General features: G+C 42.5%; 1 protein-coding gene across 4 annotated transcripts in view; it reads left to right on the top strand.

The window, feature by feature from the left end:
* The window catches only part of Nr1i2 (nuclear receptor subfamily 1 group I member 2), a 39,490-nt gene that overhangs the window by 15,805 nt on the left and 8,152 nt on the right, over nt 1–15,533 (top strand). Inside the window, exons 2-5 of one of the 4 annotated variants that reach the window (XM_074073233.1) lie at nt 7,168–7,277; nt 11,217–11,430; nt 14,249–14,382; nt 14,709–14,896. In XM_074073233.1, coding sequence (XP_073929334.1) covers nt 7,256–7,277; nt 11,217–11,430; nt 14,249–14,382; nt 14,709–14,896 — 558 coding nt within the window. In that variant the 5' untranslated portion in view covers nt 7,168–7,255. Of the gene's footprint in view, nt 1–7,161; nt 7,278–11,211; nt 11,431–14,248; nt 14,383–14,708; nt 14,897–15,533 lie in introns of those variants that run through there. The other 3 variants (XM_074073236.1, XM_074073234.1, XM_074073235.1) reach the window with 3 other exon arrangements.

Raw genomic sequence — 15,533 nt, forward strand, 5'->3', positions numbered from 1 at the left:
CTCCCCTCTCATTGTACTTGTGGGGACCCTTCTCCTAGAACAGAAACTTAATTCACAATTTCCTTAAATTTCCTGCCATTATCATCTCTGGATATGCCACTTTCCTTCCTTCCTTCTCCCAAGTTCAAACCTGTCTTTCTGAAGAGCACACTCTCTGTACCTGGGAGACTTCCCTCTGCCTGCTTCCGAGTGGCTGTGCTGTCAGGATTCCTCCCCAGTCAACTGTTTCTCCATGTCTTCTCCTGTCAGACCTGTGTGTGGTAACAATCCTTATAATGGCACATTCTCCTCAGCCTTTCATGCCTAAAGTCAAGGCAGACTCTGGCAGTGGCTTCCATTTTGTTGTGTGGCCACTGAGCGTCAGAAGTTGGTAAGTAGAGTGAGTTAATCTACTGTGGGTGGTTCTTGACAATGACAGCAAAGTCATGCTCACTTCATCTCCAGCCCCAGGGAGCAAAGACCAAAGTCCTCTGACTACCAGGGAGATTGCTGGGCCCTGTGGGAAATTTGTGTTTAACATTTGAAGTCACAGAATAACTGTTTTCCCATGTATGAAAGTTCTGTGTCTCCACATCAGACCAATTTTTATCTGTCCTTTTGCTTGTGGTCATTCTTATGTGTTGTAAGAGGGATTTTTTTTTTTTTTTTGGTTTTGATCTGCATGTCTCTAGGCAGGTACTCTACCACTTGAGCCATGCCCCCCCCTTAATCTTTATCTCTCTAATAATTAATAATTTGAGTGTATTTCCAAGTTTTTATTGGTCTTCATAAATTCATTGGTGTAAAGACTACTTAAATTTTTGGGTGGTATCTATCACAATGGAATTTTATGCAGCCATGAAGAAGAACGAAATGTTATCATTCGCTGGTAAATGGATGGAATTGGAGAACATCATTCTGAGTAAGGTTAGCCTGGCCCAGAAGAACAAAAATTGTATGTTCTCCCTCATATGTGGACATTAGGTCAAGGGCAAACACAACAATGGGATTGGACTTTGAGCACATGATAAAAGCTTTAGCACACAAGGGAGGGGTGAGGATAGGTAAGACACCTAAAAAATTAGCTAGCATTTGTTGCCCTCAACGCAGAGAAACTAAAGCAGATACCTTAAAAGCAACTGAGGCCAATAGGAAAAGGGGACCAGGAACTAGAGAAAAGGTTAGATCAAAAAGAATTAACCTAGAAGGTAACACACATGCACAGGAAATTAATGTGAGTCAACTCCCTGTATAGCTATCCTTATCTCAACTAGCAAAAACACTTGTTCCTTCCTATTATGGCTTATACTCTCTCTACAACAAAATTAGAGATAAGGGCAAAATAGTTGCTGCCAGGTATGGAGGGGGTTGGGGGAAGTGGAAGGGGGTGGAGTGGGTGGTAAGGGGGGGGTTGAGGGAGGGGGGAGAAATGACCCAAGCATTGTATGCACATATGAATAATAAAACAATAAAAAATAATAAAATAAAAAAAATAAATTTTTGGACCATTTTTAAGTGGGTTCTTTATATTTTTATAATTGACTTGTAAGTATTCTTTATAGATCCTGGATAGAAAACCCTTCTTTGATAGATAGTTTTACAAATATTTTGTCTCAGTCTGTGAATCATCTTTTCACTTTTTCACTTAATGGTGTAGAAAGTGAAAATAACTTTAATTTTAATAAAGTTCAATTTATCTTTTCACATTTTCTCATTTTTTTGGTGTCCTATCTAAGAAATCTTTGCCTAAACTGAGGTAAAGAAGATTTACTCCCATGTTTTCATCTCAGATTTTTATAGTTTTTATAGTTTTGGCTCTACATTTATATCTATGATCTATACATAAATTTTTATGTATGGTGTGAGGTAAGGTAAATTCATCTTTTCCACATATGAACATCCAATTTTCCCAGTGCCATTTTTAAAAGGTAAGGCTTTAAATGGCATGGGTTTGTATCTTTAATCTCAATTCTGATCTGTCATTCTTTATGTCTATCTTCATATTAATAGCACACTGTCTTAGTCATAGAACTTTTGTAATAAGTTTTGTGGTCAAAAGGTGTAAGTACTCCAGATTTCTTCTCTTTCCATGTTATTTTGGTGATCCTGGGTCTCTTACTTATTCATAGAGTACAATTCTACATTGAAACCTCTTATGTCCTCCTTTTTATCCATATTATCTTCTATTGATTTTTCATTAATCATAGTTGTTTTTAAGCCCTTGCAATTTCAGTATTTGGATCCACTGTGGCTCTGCTTCTTTTAGTCTCTATTTTATCTCTTGATAATTAGTTACACTTTACTTCCTCTTCCCACGTCTAGAAATTTTCATTGTTAGCCAGACAGGGGTGAATAACATAACTGGGAAAGTTCCAGGTGGTGGCGTCCACCAGGCGACATTTCCATCTTTGCTCTGTTAGGCAGCAGAATGAGGAGGTGCTGATCCCTCCAATTTGACTTAATTGAGGAGCAAAGCAGGTTGGCGATACACTGTATTTTTAGTGAGACTCCTTTCATCTCTGCTTTGTCCCTGTTCCTCAGTCCTGGCCTTCTCAGTGGTTTGACTAAAGAACCTGAGTGGACTGTCTTTTCAATCATTAAAGACTGCAAAAGATTTAGTTCTGCCCTCTAGAAATTTTTCGTACACCTTTTTAGCATTCTGCTCCACAAAACTCCAAGATCTTGTAATTGTCTTGAGGGGGAGACGACCACTTTTGCGGGGCTGGTGCCTCTACCTATGATGAGATTTTGTCTTCCAAGTACTGCTCAGCTGAGGAAGAGATCATCCTGCTTTTTAGAAGCTTCTAGTCCAGTTCTGCACATCTTATCCCACAGGGAAACTGGCCATGCATTGGTCCTTTAGTTTCTAATTTCTTGCCCAGCCCCCCATAAGCACCAAATCTTCACTGGTTTCTCTTTTCTAGACTAAGGCCCTTTGCTGGCCCAGGCTGATCTCTCACACCCGGAATTGGAGACTGCTCCCAAGGAGGTAGAGGCCAGCTGGCATCATAAGGGCCCTCTCCTCACTGAAGGTTTACTTTGACTTATTTTTGTTGCTTCATGGTGCTGCAATGTCTTTTTAAAAAAATGATGGTTTTGTGATTAATCGACCTTTTCCTAGCTTTTAAAGCAGGAGTATCTGCATGACATGACTACTGCATTTGATAAGGAAGCAAAACTCTCACTGGATACTTTTTGGTTGTACTGAAGTTTGAACCCAGGGCTTCCTGCTCCTGAGGCAGGTACTCTACCACTTGAGTTATGCCTCTGTCCCTGACTGGATTATTTTAAGTCAAGTCCCAAATATCATAATTTTATCCATAAATACTTCCACTTTCTCCTCTAAGAGAAAAGAGGTTGATGGGGTCCTTTATTTACATAAAAACCCATATTTAAAAATTATGAATAATTCCTTAATGTAACTTTTTGGGGGGTAGGACTAGGGTTTGAATTCAGGCTTTCACTCTTGTAAAGCAGGCGCTCTACCACCTGAGCCACTCCTCCAGTCCATTTCTCTCTGGCAATTTTGCAGGTGGGGTCTTGCAAACTATTTGCCTGGGCTGACCTTCAGCTTCCCAAGTAACTAGGATTACAAGCATTAGCTATTGGTGCCAGCCTTAATATAATTTAAGAACATCAGTGCACTAGTTTTTCTAATTGATTCTTAAATGACTTTGTTGGTCTGCTTGGGTCAGGATCCAAACAAATTCCACAAATTGCTTTTGGATAAAAAAATCTCTTAAAATTTTACACCATTAGAATTCCTTCATCTCTTCCCCCTTTCTTCCTTGTTATTTATTTGTCAGAGAAACTTAATCCCTTTTCTCATACAAATTTTTATATTCTGGATTTGACTGATTGTATTTCCAATGCATCACTTCACGATTCTCTATCCCTAAAGTTTTTTGTGAGATTGGCAGTTAATTCCCAATGTTTGATCTAACTCACAGTCAGTTCTTTGGCCAGAGCAAAGAACTGACTCTTTCCCTTGCATTACAGCAGAGGACACAGTGGTGTCTGTTTGCTTGTCTTTAGATCTTGTTGATTTGACAGCGACAAGTGATGTATTATTACTACTTAGATGTGTTTCTTTGGTATTAGTAAGGTTGAACATTTTCTTATATGTAAAACTTTACATTTCATTTGATCAAGAATTATCTCTTTTTGATTTTCATGCTTGTTACAAACTTTCTCTCCAGTATGTCATTTTTGATGGATAATTCAATTTTTTATATAGCATCACTCTTTGCTATTATGATTTCCGTCATTACTTTTTATACTGAGAAGTGTGTCTCCACTCAGAAAGATACTTACATTTCCTTTAGTGTTTGGTTATTTTTGTTTTGTTTTTGTCCTTTATACTTAGTTCTCCTGAGTTTTATTGTCATAAGCATAGATGGATCTTTGTCTCCAAATAAAAGACAGTTTCAGTGCCAATTATTGAATATTCCTTTTTCTTTCCAATGATTTGTGTGAGTAACACATTGTATATTAAATTCTTGCATATATTCTCTTTTATTGAGAATTTAAAATTTTTATCTCAATGTTTTTACCAGCAGATTCATAGTAAGTTTGACAATTTGGTAGTGTGACTCCTATCTGTTCCCATCAGTATTTGTTTTAACAAATTATTTTAGTTATTCATGCCTGTTTCCTTTACAAATGAAGACTCAGTTTTTTCAAACTGTAACAAAATTTGATTACATCAAGTCTATAAAATAAATTTGGGAGGACTGGATGTCCTTACAATATTAAGTCTTAAGTCTCTCCTTCCACTCTGTACTTTGGAGTTTTAGACTTTTGTTTTATTCTCCATCCAGGCATTTCTTATCTCATATAGTCCTGCTATGCTCATGTTATATTATAATCATTTGTGGATGGTATAAGTGGAACCTTCTGATTTTTACGTATTTATCCTGTGTCTGTCACATATGTCTATGTCTGTCAATTTTCAGAGTTTTCAGCTATTTTTCTTTTTCTTTTTTTTTTTCCATTTTTCTTTTATTATTCATATGTGCATACAAGGCTTGGTTCATTTCTCCCCCCTTCCCGCACCCCCTCCCTTACCACCCACTCCATCCCCTCCCGCTCCTCCCCCTCAATACCCAGCAGAAACTATTTTGCCCTTATTTCTAATTTTGTTGTAGAGAGAGTATAAGCAATAATAGGAAGGAACAAGGGGTTTTGCTGGTTGAGATAAGGATAGCTATACAGGGCATTGACGCACATTGATTTCCTGTGCGTGGGTGTTACCTTCTAGGTTAATTCTTTTTGATCTAATCTTTTCTCTAGTTCCTGGTCCCCTTTTCCTATTGGCCTCAGTTGCTTAAGGTATCTGCTTTAGTTTCTCTGCATTAAGGGCAACAAATGCTAGCTAGGTTTTTAGGTGTCTTACCTATCCTCACCCCTCCCTTGTGTGCTCTCGCTTTTATCATGTGCTCATAGTCCAGTCCCCTTGTTGTGTTTGCCCTTGATCTAATGTCCACATATGAGGGAGAACATACGATTTTTGGTCTTTTGGGCCAGGCTAACCTCACTCAGATTGATGTTCTCCAATTCCATCCATTTACCAGCGAATGATAACATTTCGTTCTTCTTCATGGCTGCATAAAATTCCATTGTGTATAGATACCACATTTTCTTAATCCATTCGTCAGTGCTGGGGCATCTTGGCTGTTTCCATGACTTGGCTATTGTGAATAGTGCCGCAGTAAACATGGATGTGCAGGTGCCTCTGGAGTAACAGTCTTTTGGGTATATCCCCAAGAGTGGTATTGCTGGATCAAATGGTAGATCGATGTCCAGCTTTTTGAGTAGCCTCCAAATTTTTTTCCAGAGTGGTTGTACTAGTCTACATTCCCACCAACAGTGTAAGAGGGTTCCTTTTTCCCCGCATCCTCGCCAACACCTGTTGTTGGTGGTGTTGCTGATGATGGCTATTCTAACAGGGGTGAGGTGGAATCTTAGTGTGGTTTTAATTTGCATTTCCTTTATTGCTAGAGATGGTGAGCATTTTTTCATGTGTTTTCTGGCCATTTGAATTTCTTCTTTTGAGAAAGTTCTGTTTAGTTCACGTGCCCATTTCTTTATTGGTTCATTAGTTTTGGGAGAATTTAGTTTTTTAAGTTTCCTATATATTCTGGTTATCAGTCCTTTGTCTGATGTATAATTGGCAAATATTTTCTCCCACTTTGTGGGTGTTCTCTTCAGTTTAGAGACCATTTCTTTTGATGAACAGAAGCTTTTTAGTTTTATGAGGTCCCATTTATCTATGCTATCTCTTAGTTTCAGCTATTTTTCTTAAAGTGTTTTTTTTTTCTTTTCTTTTCTTTCCTTCTTTTCTTTGAGGCAAGGTCTCAATATGTAGTCCAGGGTAGCCTTGAACTCAGGATCCTTCTGCCTCAGCTTTCTGAGTGCTGGAATTAGAGACAGGTGCCACCATAACTGACTTCTTAGTTTTTAAATGCTGTTGATTTGGTCTGCTTTGTAAAAGCTTTATCATATGTTTAGTCTCGTGTTTTACTGTGCCAGGCAATTCTCTGACTAACCGTACTAGCATAGTGGACATTTTATTTTCCAGCTGTTTGGGTTGAAGATAAATCTGTGTTCCTTCAGAAAGTATGTTACTGGCTATTGATAAGGCACACTATTCTTACTGCCTTAGGAAGAATCGTTCTATTTATGGCTTTTAAAAATTTGTTGTTGCTGTTGTTTTTTTAATCAGGAAAGACATGATGCATTGTCGCAGTTATCCTACTTAGCAATGGAAAGAAAAACAGTCCATGGAGAGGAAGCTAGCAGCTGCCTTCCTCACTGAGGCCCCTCCAGCTTCTGGGCATGAACTCCCTGCATGCCACATTGATGACATTTGTCATGAGTGGTCCCCAGGGCGGCCCTGTGAGGTGTGAAGAGTTGTACTCACTGAGCCTCAATCTGTCACATCGAGAGTGCTCATCGTCCTTATCCTATTCTACCCAAAGCATAGTTGACAAAGAAGTTTGGAATTCACGAACATCTAAAAGTCCCTGCTGCCCCTTCCCCCTCCCTCAGCTCAGATCTGTTTCTCATAAAACCCCAGGGATTGTTCCCATTATCTTCAGTCCTGTAGCAAATCTCCCCCAAATGTATTGGATTTTAAATAAGTGCCATTTTATTTTCTGACATGACTTCTCTGTTGTTGGAGGTCAGCTGGGGAGCTCTACTCCACACGTGCTTGACTGAGGCTATAGTCATCTGCAGGCATGGCTGGGCTAAGAAGACTGGAAGGCTCCCTCACATGCCTGGCTGGGCCTCCCCAGGTCAGTGAGACCTCAGGGCACTCCCTCTTCATGTGGCTTATTATGCAGGGGTCTCTGTGTGGTTACTCAGAAAGGTAGCCAGGCATTGTCACATGGTGGGTGAGAGCTCCCCAAAAGGCAAAAGCTAGCAGGCTTCTTGCAGCTTAGCACAGAACTGGCACAGTGACACTTTCCCACATTGTATTGGTCCAAGCAAGTTACAGACTATCCTAGAGCCTTCATGGGTGGGAATTGCATGAGTGTGTGAACCTAGGAGGTGTGATTTCTTGGGACCACCTTTGGAGAACAGCTGTCATGGGTTTTCTAACTGGGCTTTCCAAGGATATGAGAGAATGACTTGAAAAACCTACAGAATCTGTCTGTTTAACAGGAAACTTAGGAAAAGCAAAACAAAAGTTATACAATTACTGTAGCGTGAGATTTTGGCATTCATCTTAATACCTCCCCACCATGGCTACCAGTATATTTGGTATTTCTACTGTCTTTAAATTCTTTAATATTTTTATTGACATATACTACATGAACATATTTATGGGGTACAGCACCATAATTTCACACGTATATAATCTATAATGATCAAATCAGTGTAATTAGCATTTCCAACTCTAATTGGCAAACGTGTATCATTGGCAGCCTTTGGACTCTTCTAAGTATTTTTAAGCATATCCTAAATTGTGATTTTAGGTACTCTGCTGTCCTTTAGAACACTACAAGTCTTTCTTCCTATCTAACTGTACTTTGGTACCCATTTTCTAGCCTCTCTCTATCTCACTCCCCTTCCTAATCTCTAGTGAGCACTATTCTACTCTTTTTTTCCTGAGGGAGAAATTGATTTTTTTTTTTTAGCTTCCACTAATGAGAACATGCAGTATTTGTCTTTCTGTGCCTGACTTATTTCACTTAACATAATGTCTCCAGTTATATCTACATTGCCAAAAATGACAAGATTGTAACCTTTTTATGGTTGAAAAATACAATTTGTGCCTATATGCCACATTTTTTTTTGTTTTTTTTATATGCCACATTTTTAAACCCATTCCTTTTGTGAAAAGAACCTGGATATTGTGACTAGTGCTGCAATAAACATGGGAGTGCAGAAATCTCTTTGATATACTGACTTAATTTCCTGTGTATGTGTGTGTATTTGCATGTACATATATATGTATATGGTTTATATACAATAGTGGGATAGCTGGTCATATGGTGGATCAATTTTTACTTTTCTGGGGAATTTCCAAATTGTTTTCCATATAGCCATACTAATTTATATTCCCATCAACAATGTATGAGAGTTCCCTTTTTTTGAATCCTTCCCTTTTTTGAATCCTCACCAGCCATTTTTATTTTGTGTTTTTGATAACAGCTATTCTTGTGTTAGTAGTTCTCCCAGACACCCAGAAATCATATCCCGTTGTGGTTTGGATTCGCTTTTCTTCGAAGATTAGTGATCTCAGCATTTTTTCATATACTTGTTGCTCATTTGTGTATTTTCTTTTGAGAAATGTCTATTCAGATAATTTACCCATTTATAATCATTATTTGAGTTCCTTATATACTCTAGATATTAATCTTTTTTCAGATGAACCATGTGCAGGTTGTCTCTTCACTGCTAATTGTTGTCTTTGCTGTGCAGAAGCTTCTTAGTTTGGGATAATCCATTTGTCTAGTTTTGCTTTTATTGACTATGTTTTGTGGATCCTATTCAAAAAATCTTTGCCTGCATTAGTGTTTTGAAATGTTTCCTCTGTGTTTTCTTCTGTATCTCTAGCATCTTATCTTGTGCTCTGCATTTGCCACTCAGTTTCTTTTTTAACTCCCTAGGGCCTCCTTTTGGACTTTTTTCCCTTCCATTTTTTCCTCCCTATTAGCTACCAAGTCATACATTTTATTTCTAGGCTTTTAGTGCTTACCCTAGATATTTTGACAATCAAACTGTACTAATCAAAGTCTAAGCTACTTACTACCTTTCTCTTTCCTTAGAAAACTTCCACTATAATCATACAGTCTCCTGACTTACATGTTGTTGCATACTTCAATTGAATTTTCTTTTTCTAACTCCCAAGACACCATTATTATTGGTTTATATAGTCATCATTCAGATTTTATTTTTTAAGATAGCTATAGAAAGAATTTCATTGTGACATTTCCATGTATATATGTGTTATAACCCAAAATGGTTCATCCTCTCTATTTTTTGCCTTTCTACCTTAGTCTCCTCCTTTAAGTGATTTCAACAGGTTTTAAAAAATCTATATTCATTCTTGTATAGAAAGTACAATTTTTTTTTTCAGTACTGGTGTTAGAACTCAGGGCCTACACCTTGAGCCACTACACCAGTCCCTTTTTTGTGAAGGGTTTTTTTGAGATAGGGTTTTGCAAACCATTTGCCTGGGCTGACTTCAAACCATGATCCTCCTGATCTCTGCCTTCTGAGTAGCTAGGATTACTGACATGAGCCACGGAGCCCGGCCATGTTCACCTTCTTAACTTCTTTCTTTTACCCTCCCTCATTCAGATTTTATAGTCTATTTTTATTCATTTTTCAAATCTGCTTGGTCAATTTTATGGCTTTTATTTATTTATTTTTACATTTTCAACCCCTTCTACTATTTATTTAAACATCTTCTGTTTGATAATTCAGGGGGTCTTTGTGTGTCTAATTCTGTTGTAAGTTGTTTGTTTTTGTTGACTCTTGCTCATGGTGCTGTTAATCTTTGATTCATGATTTGTGGCTTTTTGCTCAGAGTTCTTGAAAATTGCATGCGTAATTATTTATACACATGTAGAAATATGTGGAGAAAGTGGAAGTGAGTTCCTCCAAAGCGGAGGGTTTGTAGCTGTCCCTCTGGGTTTCTGGGAGAACTATTAACCCAAGAGCACTTTAAATCAAATCCTTGGCTTGAGGTTTTTGTGACAACTCAAAATATATCTTATTTCTCTATGAAGTTAAATTAGATTTGAACAATCAGGGGAGATCCCCCTACATACCTGTTCAGTTCAAGTTCATTCAGTTTTCTGGAGAGCTGAGGTCAGGGACAGATTAGTTTCCCATTTTCTGTTACTAGTGAAACTGTCACTGGTGAAACTGTCAGGTATCTCTGTCATGATGCTGTAAACAGAAATTACTGTTCTCTGAGTTGAAATTTTACTAAGATAGGAGTTTTATCTTGGTTATAGAAAAGGTAACATCATGTGTGGTGTGGTTGCACTACACGGAATTTTGGGGAGCACAGTGGGAAAGGTCAGACCCTAATTTCTGCTTGTCATCTTTAGTGCCCAATCCAAGTAGGATTCAAGTCTACTCTCAAGGTGATGTGGCCTAGGGAAGACATCTTGAGCACAGCTCTAAGAATGAGCACAAGTTCTTTGATACCCACTTGCTCTCCAGCTCCACAGGAATATAGAGCGCTTTCTTCTTGCTTTGTGATCCTGGCTTCACTCCACTGTCACCCATCTGCTTGGTTATTCATCTGAAAACCCTTTCTGCTCAGTGTTTCCAGCTGTCGCTGGGAGCTTGTGCCATACCATACTTGAAGGACCACCTTCCCTAGATCATCTCAGCCCCAGAAATCATCCTGAGCAGTAGCCTGACCCACAAACTGTTCCATGTTTGGGCCTTTGACCAGGTCATGGCCTACTCACCTCAGTCCTCTTGAGTCCTGCTGCTGTGATTCAACTCAGATAGCCTCCTCTTTCTCTTCTCATTTCCTCCTCCCCTATTACCCTTCTTTCTCCCATGTTCTTGTTCACATGTTCTACTCCAGGGCCCTATTGTACAAAAATGCCACATGGTTACGACTCAAACCCTCACCCACATTCTTTTTCATGAGAGGTTAGCTCATCAAACCAAATTTGAGTCACACTCAGAAGTGACAGAGTGTTCCTAGCACATCACTGTCCAACCTGGTCATTTCTTGTGTTTTTTCACTTCTAGTGCAGGAGGCCTAGAAGCAAACCTGGAGATGAGACCTGAAGAAATCTGGAACAATGTTGAGTTTGTACAGTTAGAAGAAGCAAACTCTGTCCCACGAAAGTCCACCATCAATGTAGATGAGGAAGATGAGGCTCTCCAAATCTGCCGTGTATGTGGGGACAAGGCCAATGGCTATCACTTCAATGTCATGACATGCGAAGGATGCAAGGGCTTTTTCAGGTAAGGTCACCCATCAACCTTCACTCACTTGCCACCATTGACATACGAGGTCACATCTAACTGGGGTCTTCCGTTAATCCTCCAGGCCACAGCTTGATCTGACTCTCAGGTTCTCAGTGTGAGCTGGTAGCCCACTCAAGGCTCTTCCAGTTAGTCAAAGTGAGACACTTATACCTTACAGAAATTCTTTTTCTTCAAGTCTACCTGAGGTACCCATTAAGATATCCCTTTGTTCACCTATGTGTTCTTAAATAAAAAAGATTAGTCAGCAAAAGAGTAAGGAAACTGAAAATGCAAAACATAAGTGTCCAAATCAGTTTCATGGAGCCCAGTTGTTGAGTAAAGAATGATAAAAAAAAAAAATGAAAAAAATAAAACCTCACATAAAAACAGACAAACAGGAAGGATCCAAAAATTAAGGACAGAAACATTCTATCTCAGAATAAGGCAGGCCTGGACAGAAGGCTCACGTTGTCCAGCTGTAGAAACAGAAAGGCCAAAGTCAGCTCAGCAAGGCCCCTTAGCACAGGGCTCAGACCAAGAATGGAAGGTAGAGGGAAAGGAATGTGTGAGGTAGAGCCCCAGTCTGCTCCAGGAAGGAACAGGGTATGCAGTTCCCATCTCAAGGCCACACCTGGGAATCTTTATACATCCCCAAGATGGCCAGCCTAACTTCAGAACTTCAGAGCTCTTCCTGGTGACTGGACATTCGAATGTAAATGAACCCTTGAGCCAAAGCCCTACCCTACGATCTCAAAGATGGGGTGTTGGTCGGTATGTTATGGGGAGGGGCTCAGTTGTGTATCCCAGGACCTCCAGCAGGACTTCCAGGTCTGGATGAATCCAGAGAGGCACTGCAGCAAGTTCTGTGCTATGACCAGTTTAGTGTCACCAGAGTGAAGAAACCCCTGCTTCAGGGCTGACATAGCCAAGCCTGGTCGCATGGAGAGAACTGCGCAGGGCAGGTTCAAAAGTATCATGCTCCAGAGAGAAGTGAACATTGGCTGTCTGGGCTACACTGGGTGAGACACAGCAGCTGTATTCAGCTACAAGTCACACAACACTTACTCAATAAGGAAAAAGTGTTGCTGCTTATTATAAGAAGTCTGATGGCTCCCATGTTGATGAGTTCTGCAGCTCAGGTCTTTGCAATTTTCTCATCTCCATTCCATCCCAGAGCTCTGACATCAGTCTGGCTCCCCTTGGAGGAGCATAGTGTCAGGGGCCCAGGCAGTAGCAATGATGTTCAACTAAGGAACAACAACAACACACAAAAAACCTTTCTTGGAAGATCCCTTCCCCTCACATAGGCTAGAGCTGGCCCAGCCTACCAGTCACTAGCAAAGGGCACCAAATACAGCCCTGAGCTGGGCACGTGCCACATGGCCACAGGAAGCCAGGTGCCCATTTGAACCAGATCCAGATTCTTCTAGCACAGAAGAGGATGTCTGGAGCTCTGTCCAAGCGGCATCCGTGTAGACTGCCTTGGCATGAGGGAATATCTGCTCTCTCTCCTCATTTGGATGTTATTCCTGGGACTCCCAGAGGGAGGCAACACATATCAGTGGGCAGGAGTTTGAATTCCACATCAGGCAGACCTAGACTCAAGCCCTAGTTTATATTTACCTGGAGGTCAGGCAGGTGGTGATCTGGCTTTGGCTTCCATCTGTGGCAGGCAGGTGACAGGATGACTCACAGGGTTTTGAAGATGATCTTTGCAAAGTTCTGCAAAATATGTAGCCTAGCACCTGATACAGCATGTCTGTAATAGAGTTGAGCCCCCTTTCGCCTTTTATCCATTCTGGGTGCGCTGTGGAGTAGCATCACAGGTCTCTTGGCCAGGTCAGCAGGAGAGGCAAGGGGTGACGGTATGGCATCCAGGAGGAATGTTCCCCTAGGCTAGTCACGTCTGAGGCCTCAGTCCTCTGAGCTCACACTTATGAGTCACCAGGCCCCCTAGCTCTTTTCAAGCTGGCTTCCCTCAGTTTCCACACTGCTGGGTCAAAACCAGAGGCCAGAACCAAGGGAGAACTTGTGTCATTCTATCCGGCTGTGGAAATGAGGGAAAACTGTTAGGGGTGTCCTGACAGGGTCTTTTGCGGGAGGTCAGGATGCTAGAGAAGAGAGGGTGGCTGCCAGAGTCTTCTAAAGGGTCACCCACTCCTGCTTGCTTGCTGCAAAAGCCTGGGCCTCTGTGCTGAGCTCTTCTCCACCAGGCTCCGAAGCTCTTTGCCTTCAAGCCAATCAGGAGGATCCACTTTGCAATGGGAAAGTCATTGTCCAGTAAGGCAGAAAAGTTTCCTCCCTCTGCCCCCGTCCCCAAATCCAGAATGAGAACTGGGAAAGGGAGTGGCCTGCTTATGTTTCTGACGCTACTCCTGGGGTCAGGTTTTCTCTGGCTCCTTACAAGAAGGAGAAATCCAGGAAGAGGCCCATCCCCATGGTAACGCTGCCTAGAAACAAGGGCCTAAAGGAGGAGGGACAGGTGCTTGTGGAAGCACCAGTGTGGGACACTGGAATTTCAGTGTCCCAGAAAGTGGCTCAGGGGCTGCAGGCGCCTGTGGAAGGGGCATGTCCCATTTCTTGTGGGAACTGTCGCAGGAAAGTCGCCTCCCCTGCTCCTCTAGCTAAGACCTGGACCTTGGGGAGGAAGCCTCCAATAAAGCCCCACTGTGAAAGCAAAGGCTAGGCTCTCCAAATATCCATTGTGTGCGCCGTCGAGAGAGGTGGGGGGGATGGGGGGTGTTGGGGCCCTGGCCTATCAAGGAGCCAGTGACCGACCCACGCAACCTACCTAACGCTCTTCCTCCCCTCACAGGAGGGCCATGAAACGCAATGTCCGGCTGAGGTGCCCCTTCCGCAAGGGCACCTGCGAGATCACCCGGAAGACGCGGCGGCAGTGCCAGGCCTGCCGCTTGCGCAAGTGCCTGGAAAGCGGCATGAAGAAGGAGAGTGAGTGTGGGCGGGCTACGCCTGTGCGGCCCCCTGTGCTGCGAGAGGCCGCCGTGGGCTCGGGCGGGAGCGCGCGTGCGGATGCGCGCCGAGGGCGGGCGCGTGAGCCTTCTGTGCGCCAACAGGAGGCCACGTGGACAACTTGTAGAGGGGACTTGGGGACGGAGGCTATCTCTGTTCGCTGCTCTGTGCGGTGTGGTGGGCGTCGCCAGCCAGGGTTGTGCTGTCCCTGTATGATTCCTTTTGCTCTCTTGGTTGTGTGACCACACCGGGGGACCGTGACCTTGTTGGGGACGTGTGCTGAACTTGTTCTGCTCAACTCGCAGTGATCATGTCTGATGCCGCGGTGGAGCAGAGGCGCGCCCTGATCATGAGGAAGAAGAAGGAACGGATCGAGGCTCAGCCTCCCGGAGTGCAGGGGCTGACGGAAGAGCAGCGGATGTTGATCGCGGAGCTGATGGACGCTCAGATGAAAACCTTTGACACCACCTTCTCTCAATTCAAGGATTTCCGAGTAGGAGGCTTAGGACAGGCTGCTCAGTACCCCAGTGTTCTCCCCAGGGCTTCCCAGTATGTTTCTGGGCCCAGGGATGGCAGGAGACCCTGGAAACTTGTTAGAAATGCAAATTTTCAAGCATCCTCTCCCCCTAGTCAGAAACTCAGAGATGGGTTAAGAGACCCTTGGTGATTCCCGCACAGGCCCAAGTTGGGAGGAATTGGGCTGAGGATAGGAGGAGGCAAAGCTAAGAGGTTCCCAGTTGCTGGCATTCAGGGCTTTATGAGGACAGGGTTGGCTCCTGTTGGGGATGAATTTTCTGAACCAGTGTTCTTGGTTACTTGTGTCTCTGCCCATGCCTCCTTTCCTGTGTGCCCACAAGTATCTCGGGTGGCCTGCCCATCTCAGAGAACTGGATTAGCTCAGACACCTTCTGAGTCTCAGGAGCCCAACATCAGGAATGCTTTGACACACCAGTGGGAGGCCCCACTCACCCTCCCTCCTGACCAGGCAGTGATGTGTGCAACCACTAATTCACAGATGCACAAAGCACCACCTGATACACCAGAGAGAAGAAAGCAGCAGTGTATGTGTCTGTGTGTGCACATGTGTGTGCACAGGAATGTGGGCCTGCCATCGTGCATCTTCTCAGGCT

Source organism: Castor canadensis, chromosome 5 (assembly GCF_047511655.1).
Source record: "Castor canadensis chromosome 5, mCasCan1.hap1v2, whole genome shotgun sequence".
Classification (NCBI taxonomy): Eukaryota; Metazoa; Chordata; class Mammalia; order Rodentia; family Castoridae; genus Castor; species Castor canadensis.